The 23,524-nt window shown below is 40.3% G+C and overlaps 1 protein-coding gene across 7 annotated transcripts in view; it reads left to right on the top strand.

Annotated features, from left to right (window-relative positions):
• Filip1 (filamin A interacting protein 1) overlaps nt 1-23,524 on the top strand; it is a 223,602-nt gene that overhangs the window by 185,381 nt on the left and 14,697 nt on the right. For 3 of the 7 annotated variants that reach the window (XM_003477904.5, XM_063226902.1, XM_063226904.1), the window contains 2 exons: nt 16,625-19,319; nt 21,956-23,507. In XM_003477904.5, the coding sequence (XP_003477952.3) occupies nt 16,625-19,319; nt 21,956-22,162 (2,902 nt within the window). In that variant the 3' untranslated portion in view covers nt 22,163-23,507. Of the gene's footprint in view, nt 1-1,207; nt 5,493-16,624; nt 19,320-21,955; nt 23,508-23,524 lie in introns of those variants that run through there. The other 4 variants (XM_063226903.1, XM_063226901.1, XM_063226905.1 and 1 more) reach the window with 3 other exon arrangements.

Raw genomic sequence — 23,524 nt, 5'->3', positions numbered from 1 at the left:
GGGAAGGTGATGTTTTCAGTGTTTGGAGGTTGCTCTTCCCTGGCTCCTTGAACACATGTAAACTCTTTTCCAAGAAAATGCTTGTGTTTGGAAAGTCCTTGTTGGTGGTGAAAAGTTTGAACAGAAAAGATTAATCAAAGGTTGAGTCTTTCATGCTCAATGCATAACATATTCAGCTCTTGGATGCAAAACTCTTAGCCAAGAAACTATTCAAATAATATTATGGGGCTGAATATAAGTTTTAGCTGTAACAAAACCAGAGGTCAACTTTGCTTGGTCTTAACTCATTCTTTTTAAATTCAGAAATGCTGTGCCTTAGGATTTTCTTTATATTTTCCGCATAGCTCCTGACCTCCTGTTAAGTGTTCACAGAGAGTTGCTTCTATTTGTTTTACTCTTAAATGCTTAAGGAAGACCGTGCATCTGATTTGAAGCTAAAAACAAACTGGAAATGGTGAAGTATGATGGCTTTACATAGTGCTTCCCTCTGACAGAGGGGAGGAACACTGTGGTCTATTTAGTGTCCATCATTGATTACAATGTCGCCAAACTCTACATTCCTTTTTTTGGCTCAGGGTAGTCCAGGATACCTTGAACTCAGTACATAATCCAAGCTGCTCTCTATCTCACAGTAATCCTCCTGCCTTGGCCTTCTGAGTGCTAGAATTACAGGCATGTGCCACCATGCTCACCTCCAAAACCTACATTCTAATTAGGGAATCGTTTTTATTTCAAGGTTTATTTATTCCCACTATCTTTCCCTCTGATATATTCTAATTTTTCACACTTTCCAATGCTCTCAGATTTCTTACCTTTTCTGGAGTTTGTAAAATACTTGATGATGTTTTTTTCTTTTTTCTTTTTCCTTTTTATTGGTACCAGGGATCGAACTCACAACTGCCTGCTTGCAAGGCAGGCGCTTATGCCGCTGAGCTAAATCCCCAGCCCCTACTTGATGATGTTCTAGTCCTAGTTGGTGATTGTTCCAAAGAAAGAGGCATAACTGTGTGCAGAACCACTGACCAGACTTAATTTACCATACTCAGGTCCCCAGGGGAGAGCCTGGAATTCCCAACTGAGCACCTCAGGGGCTGGGATTCTAGTCCAGCGTGGTCTTGATGGCTTCCTCTACCCTTGGTACATTCATGCACTCTTTTTTTTTTTTTTTTTAATATTTTATTTAAAAGGAAAAAGAGAAAAAAAAGCAGAACAAAACAAAACAGTGTAAGGGTACAAGTAATTCAGAACTACAGAAAAGCAAAAAACAAAAAACAGTATGCTATCACCAGTTAATAGATTACTCGCTATCATCTTAGAAACAGTGTTTCAGGTCACAGGATCAAAGCACACAAAGCGAACATTCAAACAGTGAGACTGCAAGCAGTTGTGTTCAGTAATCCAATCCAAACTATTAATATGGTCTTCTATGCAACACATCTAAACACCCTTGCTGTTGTATCCTTCTGGGCACTTTTCTTTCCCTCTCTTTATTACAACAAAATTTATACATTTTGGGCTTTATTGCTCCCTTAGATCTTATTACTTTTTTTTTTTTTGTAAGAGTATAAAATCAAGCATGATAAAACAAAGCTGTCAGTCAAAACCAGGGATAGACATAGCACATAATATAAAAACAGAGTACAAGGTTATCAACAATGGTTACCATAATGCCTCTTGTATCCTTAAGACGAATTGTCTATCTCTTTAGGTATTATAGAGTTAAACATAACAGTAGAGAACAAGACCAATAAAACCTAAACTTCGTAAGCCTTACAGCACCTCAAAAGAGGATAATAGTCAAACCAGAATGGGCATCATGGTGAATCTTATTGCCTTTATAGTAGTTGCCTATACTCTGATACTTGATTTTTTCCATTCATGCACTCTTTAAACTTCTGGTGTACAACTCGTCTGCTGCAACTGCTGTCTCCTGAAAAGAAAGTATGTGGGATTGGTTAACCCAGTGATCACTCACACAAGGAGAAACTTCCCACCTAATCATATGCTAAACTAGGGCTTTCTCATAGATGTTCTGGAATCCTGTCCCTTATCTTTTTTTTTCACAACCTGTTTGAATAAGGGACAGTTCTGAAACGGTTTTGAGTCACTTGATCAGGTCATGACACTCAATAACAACCAGATGGATAGCCTGTCTCTAGGATACAGTGCTCTAAGAAATTATGACTCTTTTTGGGTCTCTATCCATAATGATCCTAAGACCCATATTGGAGGCCCCTAATCACAATAATACTTACTATATCACATTGAAGTACATATTTCAGTTACTAGGTAATAAAAAGTTAAAGGAGGAAAAGATTCTATTTTTTTATATGTGATTCATAGAAAAGCAAAACTTCTGATGCTCCTGTAATAAAAATATTTAATTCATCAAGTAAGTTATAACTGAGTAAATGTCTATACTTGATCAGTCAGTTTGGATGTGTACTAAGCTTGCTTCATATGTCCAAGGTGGAACTTTTGGTTATTTTCTGCAGATCTATACCTGCTGGTATGACTTTTCAGTTAACACTATTTCCATCTACTTGCTTAAACTAAAATCTTAGCAATCCTTAATCTTCTTTCTCCCTCAGCCTTTCAAATAGCCTTTCAGTAACTACTACTATGTAGTTACTGATTCTGCTTCCCAGTTGCAATTGATGCTGCTCTAATCCAACACAAACTATCCCCCAACCTGCCTTCACAGTATCACCATAGCTCGCTTTAGGCAGCTCATTGCATTCTTGTCCTGGCTTCAAAGGCTGTTCTTTACATATTAAACAAATCAGAACCACCAGAATAAAATCTAACTCCTTACCATCTTGTGATAAATTGGGCCAAGTTAACTTGTCTATTTCCAATGGTCAGATCTTACAGGAAGATATTTGTAACTCATGGCAAGTGATAGGTCACAAGAACACAAGACATTTCTGGTTGCATTTGGCCTCACATATAGTTACTACCAAGGGATCCTTGTAACATGGTGGTGTTTTAGCCTGCTGTCCTGCAGACGTGCCCCCAGATTCCTTTCAGGAAGGGTTCAATTGGAGAGATGCAGCAGTAATGTGGCCCCCTTTTCCCACAGGAAATGTGTCCTGAGAACTCAGAAGACACACTGATCCACAATGCTGGACCCTGTCCATCTGTTTTTTTCTGCACAGATATTTGATAAAACTTTATTTATAAATTAGGCGCAGTAAAATATTACCAGTGCTAATACTGAAATAGGAAAATTATAACAACATGCTATAACAAAAGTTGTTTAAAGCTTGTGAGTTTTTTTATTTCCATCATTTTCCACTTAATGTTTTCAGACTGCAAATTGACTGCGAGGAAAGGAAATCTCAGAAAGTAAAATTCTAGAAAAGTAGAGAACTACTGTCCTAGCTTCAGGATGAGCTAACTTTCTGGTTGGGTTAAGGGTGCTCCTTTGTAGGGGTTAAAGGATGGTCCTTTGTTGGGAAGAGAAAGAACTAGAGGTCTAGACCTAAGCTGTGCTCCTTCAGACATTAGGCTGTAGGCTTAGCAAGTTCTAATATCCCATTTATACAGGGATGGAGGTACCATCTGTGGCAAAATAAGAAGTGACTCCTAAAATTTCTTGTGTTGGAAAACTCTCTAGAACATAGTGAACACCTGTATCTGCCTTCAGAACACATATGCTCCTATGGATTTGTCACATGTTAACTAACTATCCCTGCTGGTCAACTCAAATGGACCTCAGGTCCCTTTTCCCTTGCCTCCCACCCTCTGAGGATACAGACTTAAGTGCCTCACACCTCCCGCATGCCTGCCTTCCTACCTCAGGGACCTTTGCACTTGCTGAATTCTGTCTGTCTCAGTCTCTGTGCTTTGCATGAGTGGCTCCTTCTCATCCACCAGCTGCTGATGCCACTGAATTCAGAAAGTTCTCTACAGAGCAAGCCCTCAACCCTCAGACACTTCCTTTGAGCAACATGTTTTATTCATCTAGTACTTAGTTATGCTGTTAAGAAGTTAGACTTCTTAAGGCTCAAAGCATACTTGAACGCTGGGTATATAAGCAAGCAGTCATCTCTAACATACTTTTTTTTCCTCCTCATATTCTTTTTATACCATAACAAACTGGTTTATATTTATGCAATATAAAATATGTCAGGAATTAAAAATACTCTGCAAATATTTAACTGTTAACCTTAGAGCTAACTTGCCTAATTCATCTGGTGTTATTTTTAAATTTTATAATTAAAGTGGAATTTCACAACATAATTGTCAGATATTCTATGCCTATGGGTTAGAAAAAAATTACACTGGAAATCTCAAGTTACCTAATAACTTTTGGACTATATTTAACACTCAAGAAATCATAAAGGAAGGTGGGAAAAAAAAGAAAAAGGAGAAGAGAGAAAGCTAATTTGAAGGAACTGGAAGGTTTGGGGAGCATTTTGTATGAATGGTGACAAGGATACTCTGAAATCTGGCTGGATGTATGCAACCACTTTTGTTTGCGTGGACAGTAGTTTTGCGTTTCCAATCACTTTTAGGGCAACATTCAGGTAAAAAAAAAAAAAAAAAGTTCAATGGATCTTTCATCTGAAGGAATCTTGGCATCTGTAGCCTGCACTGTAGTATTTCCATTCAGAGAAACGTAAATTAGCAGGCACTTTGGTTGGAACGTGTTTTTCTGCCCCATTGGTTGAATCACAGAGGAGACCCTGGTAAATTCTGGGGTGTGCTGAATAGAATTGTAGAGTTTAGCTAGTTTGAAAAATCAAGAATGAGGCCCGTTTGACACTTCATGCATATCTTTTCTTTCTCTCATTCTTCCTCCCCAGCTTCGCCCCTCTCCCAGTGCTTCTCCCTCAGTGAGAAGCATGACTCCCGCTCACTCCCTGGGCTTCTGAAGAGCTACCTCCCCTCCCGGCACAGCCCAGCTCCACCCCTTCTCACAGACCAAAGTAAATCTGCACAATAATGAGCCATATAAGGAAGGAATGACATCACCAGTCCCTGGTCCCAGGCTGTTTTGCACAACATTCACCTTTCATTGTTCTGATGACAGGGCTGGAATGTGACGGTTAATTCCCTGTGGAGTGGGGGGCTGAGGAGGGCCTGCTGCTGTTGAGCAAATTTTAGTGCCCCCTTATAAAAACACAAAAACAAAAACAAAAAAGCTACTATGTTTCCTCGTGTGAAGGTAAGGAAGTCAGGATCTGTTCTGATTTAAGCAACGTTAGTTCCTCTAGTCCACGAGCATTCCATTTGTTAATAGGCTGACTTGGCACTCCACTCATTCCTAAGTGTTATTGCAAAGAGCATCTTGGAGGCTGGATTTGGACATTTGTAGCGTCCTGACTAATCTGACAAGGGCTGTAAGAACTCGCCAACCTTTCACTTGCGGCTACAGGTTCTACAGAGTGTGGATGGTGACAACCCTTGAAAATCACCAACTTATTGTGACTTTGCCTGATGCCTCAGAATACTTGACTGGACCGACCAAGATGCTCCCTGATGTGGTATGAGGAGGGCTCCTATTTTTGTATGCATGGGAAACATGTAAGCTCATTCTGCAAAAACCTTGGGGAGTTGGTATAAAAACTGAAAAATCTTAAAACCATCAGTCCAACTAATGTGTTCTGAAAGACTTGTAAGAGACAGCTTTTGACTGTAAATGCATCTTCTGATTTGCAATTCTTGATGAGCAAAAAAACTGATTTGAGGTAAAATGTTGTTTTCAAAAGTTTTTTTGTTGTTATTATGTGATCGTTTGCAGATCTGTCTCTGCATGTGTGGAAAAGCCCTTTAAGCTGGCAGTGGATTAGAATACATAGTGATCCAAAGAAAGCTGTGTTTGTTCTGAAACATGGAATCTGCAATGATAACAACAATACAAAAGCACATAGGAGGTTTCATTTCAAAGTGGGGCTGGAATTAAAGTTTGTACCCACGTTAAATTGTGTAAGAAGTTCTACTCTAGGCAGTTTTTCATAATGCCGAAAAAACATTGTCTGAGTTCAGCAGAGTAAACTTTTGTATTTATGGTTCTGCAGGGCTGTAGCATACTGTGAGTGTTTCACAAAAGAACTTCGTTTGACCATAACCAGATTCTTATAGCTTGAGTTCAGATTCAAATTTGAACAGGAGGCCAGATGGTGTGGTTTTTGTTTTTATGGACTTAACAATTTTGTGTAACATTGATTGTTAATAATATTTTGTCTCTGTTTAAAGCGCTGAAAATCTTGAGTTCAGCTATGATGAAAATCTTGGGGTTACTACACTGATCTGCCTTTCATGTGCCTGGATGAAGTATTTACTTGCAAAACTATCTGTTCTACAGCAGAAGATTTCTTTCTCTCTTCCTTTCTTTCCTTCCTATATTATCAATGGTCAAGATCAATGCAAAATTAAGTCTGGGTTTTTTGAGTTTTTTTTTTTTTTTATTGTTTTGGTTTTGTCATTTTTGGTTTAAGCTTTAAAGTTGTCCCAAAGCTGGTTACAGCAAATGTTAAGTAAGCGTACATATAAAATTTAATAAAATTATACATACATTTGTATTTCAAAGTTCTACCACCAATTTTAAAGAGAGAAGGTTGCTTTTCTTTGTTTTTTTTTTTGTCTTTTTCCTTTTTATTGGTACCAGGATCGAACTCACAACTGCCTGCTTGCAAGACAGGCGCTTATGTCGCTGAGCTAAATCCCCAGCCTCTGAGAAGGTTGCTTTTCTTTGTCAATAAATGGAAATGTAATATTATGCGATTTATGTATTTTAGTAAATTTAAGGTTTTATTTTAAACAAATCTTATTTGTGAAAATAGATTTCCCAAGAGATAAATTATCTTAATAGTATCCTGATGAACAGTTAAGCAATAGAATATGCTTTTCTATTGGGAACTCCCATGATGTATAGTTTATAGCCTTGAATTTTGTGTCCCATTCTATGTATGTATATAGAGAGTAAAGAAATATCCAGTGCCTTTATGGATCATCTTCAACTTATCTGCATGGCTTCAGGAAATCTTCATGTATGCTTCCAGCTTCTGTGTTCATGTTCCTTGTGATCACAGGTACATGCACAAGTGTCCTCCAGACTAAATATTGACAATTAGACAAGATTAGTATGACCTTTGGGCCACTCACTCTTTGGGAATGGGCTGAGGAAGTTCTCTTTCAGATAGACAAGGAAGATGAAGAGACAGACCAAGGCCACACATGTGTGGGACAAATTTACATGGTTTATGGCTTTGTTGTTTCTGCTAAAAATTATTAAGTAAAATTATGCACCTACTTGATTCTTTATAATGATCATCAAAAAGGAAGAATTATATCTGTCTTCTCTTGTCTTGAAAATATTTCATCTAACCAATCTGAGACTACATTTGCCAAGTACTTTGAACAATTTAGGATATATGAAAACACAAGGAATGGCATTTTGCTGTTCTTTCTTGGGAAGGGACATATGAACTGAAGCTGAGGGAGAGAAAAAAGGAGAGAAAAAAGGAGCCCCTAGGACACATGCACTGCTGTCTATCAGCTCAGACTGCCATAGCACAGTGAATGGCTTATAAACAATTTAGAAGGTTTTCTCACAGTTTTGAAGGCTGGAAGTCCAAGACCAGCATACACGCTCTGGTGCAGATCCTCTTCTTGGGTTGTAGATTGCTGTCTTTTTCCTTATATTCTTTCAGAATGGAGAGAGGAAGAAGGAGCTGTCTTGGATCCCTTTTCTAAGGGTACTAACTCTATTTATTAGGGCTCTGCCCTCATGACTCAAAGACTCCAAAAGGCTCTAGTTCATGATACTATCATGTTCAGGATTAGGATTTCAGAATTTAGGCAGGATACAAATACTTAGCCCCTTGCATTTTTGCAGATGGTAGTTTGTAGGAATGTTTGGTTATGAAAGATGGGGCTGAAATCCAGTTCTCATTCTACTTATTGAGCTACATACCCTATCTGGGACAAGGTCCACGGAAAGGGGACCTTTGTGTAATTCTCAGAAAGGTGCCACATGGATTGTAGACCTGATAATGGGAGAAAAGTATAGGGAATAATTGCAAAAGCCACAGTGATGGCTTCTTCCATCCACATGCCCACATTTGTGGGTCTCTTGATAGCCTATACTTAAAACATAAATGATACTTTTTATATCACCTTATAATGTATTTTTATAATTACTTTTTATTTTATTATTTGTAATACACTGATAATAAGGAGAGAGCATTCAGTCTGTTAAATTATTGAGTGGATTATTAAATCATATATTTCTATGGATGGAGAAGCTTCTATGGATCAGGAAATCTACGATCAGAGATTTCCCTCTCTGTGATCCCAAATATGAGCCTTCTTCTAGTAGGCAGAAAACTAAGAAAATGCAAGCATTTCTGTGGTTTTTACAAGCAAATGACTACCAATTCCCTGGATTTTAATTTCTACCATTACTAAGAACTATTGACTAGTAATATACTAAGTAATTTTGTTTTAAATATAACAATTATTTAAGTTAGCATGTTGCTAGATTTTGTCGAAGACTAAAGGTATATTGCAATGGAGATTGGCTGCTACCCACTCTGCAGACAGCACATGCACTCTACCAGTATGAGGAAAATCACAATTTATGTGAAAGGTAATTTGTTATTAGTCATGAGCTTTTTGTGATTTCTAATTGTTGCCATGTGTACATTTTAAAGACAAGTTACTATGGGTTTAACTTCACAATCAACTTGGTTTGCGGTGAGTTGTTCCGTCACTGGCCAGCATGGGTTCTTGTTTCAGCAGTGATGGAAATGAAAACTGAAGCATTCAATATGAATTTGCAGAAAAAGCCTTAATTACAAAGAGGAAAGAATGGGAAGCACAGATTTAACAGAGATTAAGCCAGTCCCCTAATAAAGGGAAGTTATAAAAGATAGGAAAAGTGTCTCAGTTTGAGAAATGGGATGGGGCACAGGTCTAAAGAAGTAGATCAGACTGGCCTATTAAAGAAGAAAAGGGATAAATTTTATAGGGTGCTATGGTGCACTGAGGCGAGCAATATCTCATGTTTGGTTTTGTGGCTCTGGAGGAATCCTCATGACTTGAGCGGGGATTCTATCCCCATGGAAGGAAACCTTATAACATAAAGGATGGTCTTGATCATGTGTGGCTCTGTTGGAATCCAAGGTCAATCTGGTTTGGGATAATAGAGATGATTCTCCTTATAAGTCTCTTGTCCTGGTACCCTCAGGCTTGAAGGGTGATGAGATAGACTAAGTATATTTAGGGATAATAAGCCTAGTTTTGCCAACTTTTAGGCCAGTATTCCCTAAATGACTAACATGCCTCTATACAGAGCTGAGGAGGAGTGGATCAGAGCTTTACAACATAAAGAGCAAGCTTTGTTCTGCTTTTAGTTACTTTATTGAGCAAGTGAAGTCATGGCTTTCAGTAAAATAATACTTTTAACTCCCTGCTTGCCCCAAAGAAAACACAAATCATGCTTTTAATGAGTTACACGTTAAAAGCCCAAGACTATTTTATCCTTTATCCCAATAGTGGTCTCAATGTCCATTGTGCTTACCTCCAGAGGGTCCATATGTGTATATTTCCTTTATACTTTTCAACAACCAGACCTCCAGTCATACCACGAATATTCCAGTTCTAGAGAGAATTACACATAACCCCCTCAAAATCTGATGAAGATTACAACTTCACTTGTGATAATTTGAGATTTGCTTGTGTATATGCTACTTAAATTGCTCAAATTATACCACTAAGGAAAATGTAATAGTATCACTAATTATCTCCAAATTTATATAGTATAATTTTAAAATATAAAATCATGATCATAATTATAAGACCTTTTCTGATGGAGAGTAGTTCACAAAACTGTCTAGTGATAAGCTATTTCTATTCTCTTTTCCTTAAATTTGGTATCACCAAGTTCTTTTTCAAAGTAAGAATGGGTGAGACAGGTGTTCTGCTCTTCTGTGGTAGATTTAGATCGAAATGTTTGAGGTCAGATGTCCTAAAATATTGCTGGTATTCATAAGAGGAGAGGAAAAAATGTACCATGATTTTTGTAAACTTACCCTTATTACTAAGAAATACAAACAAAACCAAAGCTGCAAGTTTGTATCCTATTATAAAGGATCACCATTTCTTTATACATAAAAAACAATCCCCTTGTGCTCTGTCATCAGAGCTGGAACTAGGGTCAGGCAAGCAAGACTCACCCTGAGTGCCGCATTTAAGGAGCTGTCACAAAACTCAATATCAAGATACACTGTTGCTGGAGGTTGTGGTGCATGCCTGTAGCCTCAGTACCAGGGAGCCCGAGTGGTATAATCACTGAGTTTGAGGCTATCCTGGGCTATATAGTGAGTTCACTAGGTAGTTCTGAACTACATAGTGAGATTCTATCTTAAAAAACAAAAGCAAAAAACAGTATTTAAATGTACTATCAAAAAAATAAAAACTAACGCAAAAGACTGTGATCAAGAAAATATCAAAATTTGAAATGAAGGTAGAATCTAACTCTGCAGCTGAAAGCAGCACTGCCTTATCTATCTCCAACTTATCCCAGTCCCTTACTATATTGGGGACATTAGATTATTTCTGGATAATTATTGTAACAGTCTCCAGTTTGATGAACTGAGACAATTTATTACAAACTAACACTTCTTCCTGAGTCTTGTGGTAAAACCATGTCCTATCATGTTAACAAGCAGCTTAGCTCTGGACTGTGCTCTAGCTGGGAAAAAATGCATTGTGATTAAAGACTTCAAATTGCATGCAAGCTTGACTCTTTTGAGGTTCATTCATCTTTAATTACTATCATGCCCTTGCTAGTTTTAACCTGCCCTCTCCCTTGAAAGACTGAGAGATATCCGTACAGGGAGAGTTGAAGAAGAACACAAGTAGTGTGCTGAGAAGGGAAATTAGCATTGTCTGGTTGAGAAAAAAGCACAGGATGGCTTCTTAGTTACATCAGTGTTTCAAAATGGGTCCAAAGGATTAACATGGTGATGATGTTTGGCAGATGCAGAATCAATTGCTGCTCCGTGACTATGGCTGATAAATTTAGAGAAATTACTGAAAAGTGGGGGTGTCTAGAAATTTGGGGGAAAGACCCATGAAATCTAATACTGCTGACTTTCAAGAAAAAGAAGTGAAGGCAGACAGAGGTAGGCAGTCCCTCAAGTCTCAAAGAGCACAGATTGATCACCGATCTGAGGATTGGTGGTTGGCAAAAGGATGGATCATAAGAGTAAGGTTAAAAGCAATCTATCACTACCCATTTCATGCCCTGAAAGTTCACCCTTAGATTTTAAAAGAAAAGGTAAACAATAAATATCTGTGGAAAAGACAGTAAGGATACTTTCTGTAGCACGTGTTTGACTAAACATCAGATGGATCCCAATAAGAATGAAAAAGTAAAAGATTTTAACAAAATTAATTGTTTTTAATTGGGAAAAGAGTTGAAAAAAAATCACCCATCACCACAGACAAATGTGGTGTAATGATGAGGAAAGTAAAAATTTGACCAGAGACCAAAGGAGCTGAAACTCTAGAAAAGAAAGGGAAATTAAAGATTCCAAAAGGCAATATAAAGAAAAAAATTTGATTATGGAAAATTTCAAACATTTACAAGGATAAAGAAAATGATGTAATAATGAACCCTGATAGCTTCAGCAATAAACTCATGACCAGTCTGGTTTTCACCTGTGTCCATTTCTTTGGATCATTTAGATGTAAATCCAAGCTATACAATTTTATTTATAAATGTTTCAGTATATATCCCTAAAAGATGAAGATCTTAAAAAATTATTGTAGCCCAAAATGGTGGCACAGGCCTATAATCCCAGCACTCAAGAGCCTGAGGTCAGGGAATTACCATGAGTTCAAGGCCAGCCTGAACTACAGAGGGAAACTCTGTCTCAAATAGATATAGTTCAGTATCAAAACTAACTTTAATAATTCATCAATATACTTTTTCCAATGGTCTCATTTAAAAATTAGATTGAAAAAGAATCCAAAATAATTATAATTGACAGATTTGTATTCTAAGTTTCTGTTAACCTAAAGGTTCCCTTCCCTGATCTTTTTTCATCTTGCTATTTATTTATTAAGGAAGCAAGGTTTTTTGTTCCCTATAGTTGCATACCTTTTGAATTTTTCTGATTCATTGTTGTGATGACATTTAGCAGTTTCTTATTCCTATTTTTCCTATAGTCTAGTAGTTAGCTCTGGGAGCTTACTATGATTCAAGATCAATATTTGAGGTAAAATTATTTCATAGGTGAAGATGTGTATGTAAGTATAAAATGTCTAAAATTCTCTATTTTTCTTTTCTTTTTTATTTTAAAAGGAATAAAACAAAATAATAAAATGGAACAAAACACAACAGTGAGAACAATATTGGATTTCAAAAACAAGACAGAAGGACATCCCCCATAGTTGCTATATTGCATATTGTTATCCACTAAATAGATGCTCAGACTTCCAGTGTTAGGCTTATAAAGACTATCAAACAATACAGGCATTAAGTTGTTTTTATACTTCAGTTGCTGCATTCTCAGCCTGTGATCCTCTGAATCAGCTGGGTTTTTTTTGGAGGGGGAGGGGCTCTGCAGATCTTCCATGCACTGGCTGGCTCATCGCGGGGAGCAGGTTGGCTTCATGGTTTTCCTCCTGGCCCACGACTGTAGTTGGCTCACAGGGTTGGCTTCTTGGTTCTCCTCCTGGCCCATATGACTGCTGCTCAGCATTTTCTAATCTTGGGAGACATTGATGATCACTACGTACATTCATTATTTTATTGGGGATTGGAGATTGGTGGCATTCTAGAATTACTTCTGTATTAATAGCAACATGTTATTATTTCTTTATTATTAACTAGATTATGCTATGTGGAAACACAGCACGCTTAAAATGAACAGAGAGTTGGGGGCTGGGGATTTAGCTCAGCGGCATAAGTACCTGCCTTGCAAGCAGGCAGTCGTGAGTTTGATCCCCGGTACCGATAAAAATGAAAAACACACACACAAAAAAAAAAAATGAACAGAGAGTGTGTTCATGTCTTCTTATATGTGTGTATGAACCCATGCATTAGAATATTGATCCTGCTCTGTTTTCCATATCTACTTCCCTCTTTTCTTCTCCTTTTCCAGAGTATTTGCTTTTCTTCCTTCCTTCTTTTCTTTCTTTCTTTCTTTCTTTCTTTCTTTCTTTCTTTCTTTCTTTCTCTCCTTCCTTCTTTTACTCAGGCTTCTGGCAAGAGAGAACAGGGCGAGAGTGGGCAGGAGTGGAAGCTGGGAGTCATATTAGGTGGATTTTGCAATAATCCAAACAAGAGATGATGGTGGTTTGGGACAGGAATGTAGGAGGTGAGAAGTAACTGAATTCAAAATAGGAAGTGTGGTTAAAAAAATTAAAAATATATAATATTTACACAGTGGTTAATGTTTATTATTTTTAAAAATACATTACAATAGAGAACACATTGCCTTTAATTTATCTCAAAAATCTCCCCCCTTGCTCCCAACATGCATATCCCATCATTCTAACCATTTTCTGAAGCAGTTCTAGAAGTCCTCTGTCCTGAGTGTCTTTAGTTGAGCTTTTGTGGCTGGCTGTCTTGATGCCTAAACGGATTCAAAATGTTTATCCTTTGTGTCATTTTGATTTTGGGGAAGAGCACAAGCTAAACAGTGCCAGGCTTGGTGAGCAAGGAGGAGGACACATTACAAGGCTTTTATGAGCCTACCTTCCTGTTGGACTGGCGCTTGGGAGCAGCATTCTCTGTAATTTTTGTATTTTTTTTAAAAACACAGTTCATAAAACACAAAAGAGTACTTCAAGAACTGCTTCAGAAAGTGGCAAGAAGCCAGGTCTTACACCTATAATCCCAGCACTTGGGAGGCAGAAGCAGGAAGATTGCTGTAAATTTGAGGCCATTCTGGGCTATCTAGTGAGTTCAGGGCCAAATGTAAACTAAGCAGTGGAAAGGGGGGGGGGGCGGCGTGGAGATTAGAATAAGAAGCTAGCACAAATGCAGTGGGCTTATAGCTCATCGAATGACAATGCTTATGCCACTGAACAGATTCACGTCAGCAAGAGAGAGATCTTGAGTGTGTTTCCAGGGCTCTGTGCATTATCAAACTGCCTTTTTATCAATGACTAGGGTCATCTTAGCCTTGACGCAAAGTTAGATATGAGCTAAAGTGTTAGATACAAAAGTACACTCCAAAAGATGAGAAATCTAGGAATTAAGCCATGGAAGATGATGTTAACATAAATGAAGTCTTGAAAATTTGAACTGTCTGGGTTAATATCCATTTGAGAAATCACTTATTATTAAGATTTGGCTCAAATCTTAATCATCTTCCTTTAATTAACCCCAATAACTTTCCAGTTTATAAATTGATACAGTACTGCCTTACTCAAAGTGTTGTTGTGAAAATTAAATGAAATGATGTGGCATTTAATAAATGACAGAGGAGACTTTTTTCTATTTATTTATTTTAAATTAGGTACTAGCAAAAATTGGAGTGTGGGATGAGTTTTTCATTTCTTTCTTTCTTTTCTTTTTTTTTTTGTGGTCTTTTTCCTTTTTATCGGTACTGGGGATCGAACTCACGACTGCCTGCTTGCAAGGCCAGAATAGGCCTACAGAGTCTCTTGGATAGCAAACATTTCTTCCCCAGAATGAGGCTCCTTGCTGGCCCCCAATCCCAACTGGAAATCAGCTCCCTCCCATCTACTCCCCCCCCCTGCTTGTCCTCCTTCTGCCTGAAGCTTACAAATCAATTTCATGGTTTCTAGACATGTAAGCCATTTCAGATCAACAAATGCCCTTTTATACATATGAGGACCACATTTAGTGAAACTAGTAAGTATTGCTCATATGAGTCTGTAGGATTTGAAAACAGTCTTTTCCTATTCCTTTAGACCTACAAAGTCATCGTGGTTCAACCCCAGTACCACATGTGCACAGTCACGCACACACACACACACACACACACACACCCCTTAAACATAGGGATATGTTCTATAAAAACAAATTCTACTAAAAATGACATCATTAGAACCATTTATATGGTAATTTTGTCTGACAGTGACTTTAATGATGAATAGCTTTCACGTATATGTTCAGAAATTTCTTACACAATGAAACATGAAACAAATTCTAATTACTTGGCTAAAAGCTAATCTGTCAACATGAAATAAATGAGCCCAAATAATAAAGATGCAAAATATATTGAAGGAATAAAATGTACTTAAATATATACATGTTAGTGGTTGTTTATAACTTGCTTTTCTTATAAACATATTATTGACTAAAATGCATTTTTACTGACAGTGAATATAATTTTAATTTAACTCTGTTTATAGATACGTAGACAGCCATTACAATTGAATCAAGTTAATTGACCAACCCAAGAATGATAAATTGTTACTCTGAAATAATCTTACTTATTATACATAGATACCATAGAGAAAATGCATTTCATAAACATGAAACATAATAATTCTTATGGCTGCCACATTTATGTAGTGATGGTAATTTAGATCTCTCTACTTAGTTCTGTCCATGAAGTTTTTTTTGTCATTTAAATCAGAAACTGAGGCCAAATTCTGTGCCAGTTCTGGTGTTAGCCAAATGTATTTATGTAGGTCAGCTTTTCTATCAGAAAGCTTCTCCTGCCTTTCCCTCTCTGCTAATCAGTTTATTTCAAGGGTTCCAAATAAGAAAACCCAAAGGTTCTTCTTTTCTGGGCCTTCCTTTTCCCTTACATAAATCTCTCTTTCTTCGAGAGAAATGGTTCTGCTGGCAGAGTAGGAATCCATGCACTGCCGTGTCCTGGCTATGTGACCAGAGCAGGTGACGTGTTTGCCTCGTCTCATTTCCTCATGAGAATGACAGCAGAAATACAGGTCTCATGGAACACTGTGAGGGTGAAGTAGAGATGGGCTCAGCATCCAGGAAGCACTATGCAAATAGTCATTATTTTGCACATCCTGGTTTTACTGATTGGTTTATGAAAATATTATATACATGCAGAAAGATAGTGGCACAGGCATGGAATCCCAGCTACCTGGGAGGCCGAAATGGGAGGTCTGTAAGGATGAGGTCAGCCTGGGGATTTTGAGACCCTGTCTCAAAATGAAATAAAAAGTTTCAAGGATGTAGCTCAGTGCTCTCTGGGCTCCATCCACAGAACTGCAGAAATTCAAAAATTAAATAAACCTGTGTAACAAGCACACAAATCACCAAACAGAAACTAGTATCTAATTGACCTCCTCAGGCCCCTTCTAGTTACTGCCCCTGTCTAATCTTAACCAGCACCTTTACTTCTGATTTATTTATTCATTTATTTTTGAGGCAGGGTCTCACTGTGCAATTCAGGGTGCCCTCAGCTTACTTTGTAGCTCAAGGTGGTCTCGAATGCACAACAATCCTCCTGTCTCAGCCTCCTGAGTGCTGGGATTACAGGTGTTCACCACAATACCTGGCATTGATTCATTTAATTAATGGTTATTTGTAATTGATATTACAGCAATGGATAAGGGGTTTATTTTGATAACGTTTTTCTTTTTATTTAGTACATAAGACTTAACCGTATGTGTTGATTACTGCTGTTTAACATAGCTGTATTTTGTTTGCTAGGTTGAAAAAGCTCCTTGAACAAGAAAAAGCTTACCAAGCCCGCAAAGAAAAGGAAAATGCTAAGCGGCTCAATAAACTGAGAGACGAGCTTGTCAAACTCAAGTCCTTCGCACTCATGCTGGTGGATGAGAGGCAAATGCATATTGAGCAACTTGGCCTGCAAAGCCAGAAAGTTCAAGATCTTACCCAGAAGCTAAGGGAGGAAGAAGAAAAGCTCAAAGCTGTTACTTCCAAATCCAAAGAAGACAGGCAGAAACTGCTCAAGTTAGAAGTGGACTTTGAGCACAAGGCCTCCAGGTTTACTCAGGAGCATGAAGAAATGAATGCCAAGCTGGCCAACCAGGAGTCTCACAATCGACAACTTCGACTGAAGTTGGTTGGCTTATCTCAAAGAATCGAGGAGCTGGAAGAGACCAACAAAAATCTCCAGAAGGCAGAGGAAGAGCTTCAGGAACTAAGAGACAAAATTGCCAAAGGGGAATGTGGCAACTCCAGTCTCATGGCGGAAGTGGAAAATCTCCGAAAGCGCGTGCTTGAGATGGAGGGTAAAGATGAGGAGATCACGAAAACGGAGACCCAGTGCAGGGAGCTGCGGAAGAGGCTGCAGGAGGAAGAACACCACAGCAAGGAGCTCAAACTCGAAGTGGAGAAGTTACAGAAGAGAATGTCTGAGCTGGAGAAACTGGAGGAAGCCTTTAGCAAGAGTAAGTCGGAATGCTCCCAGCTCCACTTGAATTTGGAGAAAGAAAAGAACTTAACCAAAGACTTGCTGAACGAGTTGGAGGTGGTCAAGAGTCGAGTTAAAGAACTCGAATGTTCTGAAAGCAGATTAGAAAAGGCCGAACTAAGTCTCAAAGATGATCTTACAAAGTTGAAGTCATTTACTGTGATGCTGGTTGATGAAAGGAAAAACATGATGGAGAAAATAAAGCAAGAAGAGAGAAAAGTGGATGGACTCAATAAAAACTTTAAGGTGGAACAAGGGAAGGTGACGGATGTAACTGAAAAATTAATTGAAGAAAGTAAGAAGCTCTTAAAACTGAAGTCTGAAATGGAGGAGAAAGTGTACAGTTTGACCAAAGAGAGAGATGAGCTGATAGGTAAACTGAAAAGCGAAGAAGAAAAATCCTCGGAATTAAGCTGCAGTGTGGACTTACTAAAGAAGAGACTCGATGGGCTAGAGGAAGTAGAAAGAGAAAGAAGAGGAAGGTCTCGAAAAGGACCCGAGCTCACCTGCCCAGAGGATAACAAGATAAAGGAGTTAACTCTTGAAATCGAGAGACTGAAGAAACGCCTTCAGCAGTTGGAGGTGGTGGAAGGGGATTTGATGAAGACGGAGGATGAGTACGATCAGCTGGAGCAGAAATTCAGAACTGAGCAGGACAAGGCCAACTTCCTGTCTCAGCAGCTAGAGGAGATCAAGCACCAAATCGCCAAGAACAAGGCGATAGAGAAAGGGGAGGCAGTGAGCCAGGAGGCCGAACTGAGGCACAGGTTCCGGCTGGAAGAGGCCAAAAGTCGAGATTTAAAAGCCGAGGTGCAAGCGCTTAAAGAGAAGATCCACGAGTTAATGAACAAGGAAGACCAGCTTTCCCAGCTCCAGGTAGACTATTCAGTTCTTCAACAAAGATTTATGGAAGAAGAAAATAAGAACAAGAGCATGGGTCAGGAGGTGCTCCATCTGACCAAGGAGCTGGAGCTGTCCAAGCGCTACAGCCGCGCGCTGCGGCCCAGCGTAGCGGGGCGCAGGATGGTGGACGTGCCGGTGGCGTCCACCGCGGTGCAGACCGAGGCCCCGGGCGGCGAGGCGGCCGAGGAGGAGTCGCCGGCCGTGTTCATCCGCAAGTCCTTCCAGGAGGAGAAGCATCTCATGAGCCACCTGCGCCAGGGGGCGCTGCGGAGGCCCGCGGGGCGCGGCTCGGTGCTGGATCGGTATCCGCCGGCGGCGGGCGAGGGCGCGCGGCGCGGGACTTGGGCGCCCTGGGCACGGGGGCGCGTGGACCCCGACCCCGGCTCGCAGGAGGGGCGCCCCGATCCCGGGGGGCTAGTGCTGGCACCCCGGCACGGCCAGCCGTTGCACATCCGCGTGACGCCGGAGCGCGGGGGCAGCGCGGCCACGTTGGAGATCACTCGCCCGACGCCAGAGGAGTTCTTCTCCAGCACGGCGGTCATCCCCACGCTCGGCAGCCAGGCGCCCCGCATCACCATCGTCCCCGCGCCGGGCGTCGACCCCGAGCGCGCCGCGTCCCCCGTCACCATCACCACCCTGTCGCGGGAGCGGGCGACGGATGGGCGCGCGTCGCCCCTACAAGTGCGCACGGTGGCCACGGCGCCCGCGCCTGCGGAGACCGCAGGGACCCCGGTGTCCCCAGGGCCTCAGGAGGCACCCGCAGGGAGGACGGTGCTCAGGGTCACCCCAGAGAAGCAGCCGGGCCCGTCGGCGCCGCGGAGGTACAACGCCAATGCAAGCATCATCACCACGGAGGACAACAGAATCCACATCCACCTGGGCGCGCAGGGCGAGGGCGCGAGCCCCGTGATCACCGTGCGGCCCGCGGGCAGGGAGGCGGCCCCGAGCCCCGGCCTCCGCGCCCCCCGCGGGACCCCCGCGGTGCGGCCCAGCACAGCCAAGGTGACCAGCACTATCACCATCACGCCTGCCACCACTGCATCCACGCGGGGCACCCAGGCGGCGGTGAGCTCAGGTCCCCCGGGGGCAGGCCGGGGACACTGATCCAGGAAAGCCATACGCCCCCATCTCTGATAAATTGGGCCAGTTTTGAGGGAAATTTTCATTTATTCATGGCAAACAAGTATGGAGATCCTTCAGACTACTTACACAGACTGTCTTTTGGGAAACAGCATAGAATAATCTCATTTTAAAATTTGATTTTTTATTAAGGCCGGGGATTTAGCTTAGCGGCCTGACAAGCACGAGATTGTGAGTTCAATCCCCGGTACCAAAAGTAAAAATAAAATTTGATGTTTAGTCAGGCGTGGTGGCGCACACCTGTAATCCTAGCACTGTAGGGAGACTGAGGCAAGAGGATTGCAAATTCAACCCAGCCTGGGCTATTTATTTTGGTGCCTGGAATCAAGCGCAAGAGCGTGCGCTTGCCAGGCAGGTGCTTGTGCCTCTGAGCTAAATCCCAGTCCCTTAATTTGTCAATTTAGTAAGACTCTGGAACAAACAAAAAACAAACTGGAGCCATTGTTCAGTGTAAAGGCCTTAAGTAAAAATACATATGTTTACAATATATTTTTAAAATGGAGACTAAGGAAAGTGCTTAATATGTTGGAAGAAGTAAAACTTCCTAGGTTGCTTGGATTTGGTGGTGCAGGCCTATAATCCCAGAGGCAGGAGGATGCTTGCGGTTGGAGGCCAGCCTGAGCTGCATAGAGACCCTGTCTCAAAACCAAAATACTTCCTAAATGATATTTATACAAACTAAAGTATTCGATGTGTGATTATACACACACACACACACACACATCCACAGTCATACTTTATTCTGAAAATATGATTAAAAGTATTTTATATTAAAAACTTTTTTGTGAGGCAGGAAAATTGCTGAGAGTTTGAGGCCAGATCAGGCTAAATAGTGAGTTCAAGGCCAGCCTGCACTACCTAGTGAGACAAAAAACAAACCAAAAAGGAACAAAAAAAAAGAAAAAACAAATTTCTTTGTCTCTCTCTGAGTGTGTGTGTGTGTGTATAGCATTGGGGATTGAATCTAAGGTGTTCGTACTGAGCCCCAGCTCCCTTCACCTTTTATTTTGAGAGAGGGTCTCACTATGTAGTGCTAAATTGCCCAGTTTGTACTGAAACTTGCAATCCTCCTGCCTCAGGCTTTTACAGATATGTGTTCTCATGCTGGCTTACATTAAAAACTTTTTTTTGTTGTTGTTACTGGGGATTGAACTCACAACCTCGCGCTTGCCAGAGGTGCTTAAGCCATTGAGCTAAATCCCCAGCCCTACATTAAAAACTTCTAAAAACTAAAACAAAGGAGTTTATATTGTGAAGAACTATATTTAATCATATCTTGCAAAGAGCAAATGCTACACAGTATTGATTCTTATGACTAGCTGGAATGGTTATAAAAAAAATGACCAAAGTACAAACTCTAAAGCTTCCAAACAAATTACGTTTTTAATATATGCCCAGTAATTATTTTCACTGACAGGCTACAATTCTTATAGAAGAATGTGAACTATTTAGATATTAATTTAAGCAAAATAGACTAGAAATTATGACTCCTCCACTTTAAACAAATTTTGTAGCCTCTTAAGAACATAGAAAGCTAGTACTTTAAATGTACAAATGATAAGCTTATTTCCCGTATCCTCAGTATAACTTATGTTAATTCTCTGTACACAAGAGCATCCTCAAGAGAAACTTTGGAGTATGAATTACTAATTGTTTCACTGATAAAGCACTAAGGTATCAGTTCCACAGGAGCCAAATCACAGCCAGAATGTTCACCTTTCTCAAATAACTCAGAACTGCCCTTTAGGAACAGCATAATTGCTTCCCTAGGCTCTTGCTTCTTTCTGCTTCATTTTATTAAAAAAAGAAAAAAGGAGGTTTTTGAACACATGGGGAAATAACTGAGGGATTCTGTGGGTAAATGGAAAAGATTAGAAAGGGCTGAGAATAGGGCCTGGTGGACATCTAGAAGACACAGAAGGTAGAGTAAGCAGTCATAAGAGCCTGGCAGGAAATTGCTGAGACGCACCAAGAAAGCACAGCAAGAGAAGGTGAGGACCATTTTAAGAAGAAAGGTGTGGTCTGCAGTGACCCTGAAAACTGAGAGAAGTCCGAGGTCCTTAGGAAGCAAAAGGGAGCTGCTTCATCTGACTGGTAGACAGGAGGGAAGGGGGGTGTGGTGTGGTGGTGTAGGAGTAACCAATACAGAGGTCTGGGAGTTAGTATGAGGGTCATCAGCAGAAAGAGTGGAAGAGGTAGGATAGAATTTGGGAAGAGGAGAAAGTTCATGAGATGTTTCAAGAAAGGAAAAAACGAGATAAACAAAGCAGAGTAAACACCAACTCTGACTTTTTTTTTTTTTTTCATCCTTTTGAGACAAGGTTTTACTATGCAGTTCAGGCTGGCCTTGAGCTCACTTTGCAGTGATCCTCCTGCCTCAGCCTCCCAGATTACAGGCCATCGCCACCCTGCCTGGCAACTCTGAACTTCTTGCAGTGCATCACCTGCGCGTGTTCCTGTGTATTAGGGGTCCTCTGATGTTCAGACTGGCAGCCTGTCTGTGGGAACCTCACTGCGGGACTGATGACCTGTCTCCCTTGTGTCTCTGTGTTCTCTTCCAGTCAGGACAAGATGGGTCATCCCAGCGGCCTGCACCCACACGAATTCCTATGTCAAAAGGTATGAAAGCAGGAAAGCCAGTAGTGGCAGCCCCAGGAACAGGAAATCTGACCAAATTCGAGGCTCGAGCTGAGACTCAGTCTATGAAAATAGAGCTGAAGAAATCTGCAGCCAGCAGCAGTACTTCTCTTGGCGTGGGGAAGGGCTGAGGGCAGTGGCCCGGGGGTATGTTGCGCAGATGCTACTGCTGCCACCAAACTGAACTTCGCCTGTTTGTGCCAACCCTTGATACATACTAATTTAAGTCTTAATTATTTTGTTTATAAAATAACCAACTAATAGCCATGTGTCTTTCCTGTTTTGTGCCTTTGTTTGGATGTTGGGGAGCAGAATTAGCTGTTTGCCGTGTGATATGTTAAGGATGCTGGACCAGTGAAGGGTTAGGTTGCTAGGCTCAGTTCTGCCTCTAGCACTGGATGTGTCCACTAGCCCACCAGTCAGGCTTTAACAGTAGCTTTGGGGGCTGAATCATTGCTCTTGAAAGATGGCTGTCATATTTTCTTGTCATAAGCAAAATTGAAAACACTTTGTTTACAGTTTTTAAAAAAAACACTTTATGAAGTAGGACACAGTTTAACAGTTGTCTACCAAATCCTGAACTTGATATATGTGCTAGGGAGAAACAAACAAACAAACAAACAAACTCATAGCTATTCCAGGGCCTAGAGCACTAAAGTTTCGCAAAAATTAAAAAAAAAGTCTTTAATATGATTTCAGGAAATATTTGAATGTAAAATAAAATGAAAATGAACTGTGGAATCCTAAAAACAGAGTTTGACTTCTTTGTGTGTGTCTGTGTATATTTTAGATGTTTTGGACACTTCCAAAAAGTTCCCAGAATTTCATAGACAATAATTTTAGAATCATAATGTCAGATTCATGCTCCATTCAAGTGTGCAACTGCTTTAAATTGTGGAGCAGTTTGAATAGAGCTATCAAAGGGCCCTTTATAGCTAAACAGAAATTGTGATGGATTGAAAATAACCGAAAATAAACTCAGATACATTAACACAGGGGGCGGGGGAGACATAGAACCAGTTCATGATTTCTGCTGGGGTGTGTGTGTGTGTGTGTGTGTGTGTGTGTGTGTGTGTGGTGTGAAATACATTGTGTTTCTGTCAGTTTTACTCTTGTTTGAATAATTTTCTGTAGTTTGCAAGCATGTTATAATAAGCATGCGGAGTGTGAATGCGAATGTCAACTGTCCTGTGAGACTAACCATGTTAGATCTTCCTGCTGTGTAGTCATATAAGCATAAATGAGCTCAAGGCTAGTAACCCACAGCTTAGCATACCAAAGTCTCATTAGGCTATAGCTTTGCCAAAATTTTTGAGCCAAGTAGATGAACTGTACGAAAATATAACTGCACAGTAATAGATTTTTGTTTTGTTACTTTTGAATTGCTAGAGTTCCAAAATTATATGGATGTAGTCCCTGATCTTGATATTGTGAAAAGACATGTATATTTTAAAAAAGACACATGATTGGATCTTAGTCCATTGTGTTGGTTT

This window comes from Cavia porcellus, unplaced genomic scaffold, assembly GCF_034190915.1.
Source record: "Cavia porcellus strain 051 isolate PalLab524CR breed Dunkin Hartley unplaced genomic scaffold, mCavPor4.1 scaffold_16, whole genome shotgun sequence".
NCBI classification, from domain to species: Eukaryota; Metazoa; Chordata; class Mammalia; order Rodentia; family Caviidae; genus Cavia; species Cavia porcellus.
The sequence above is the reverse complement of the archived record's forward strand: the minus strand, read 5'-3'. Positions and strand labels throughout refer to the sequence as shown.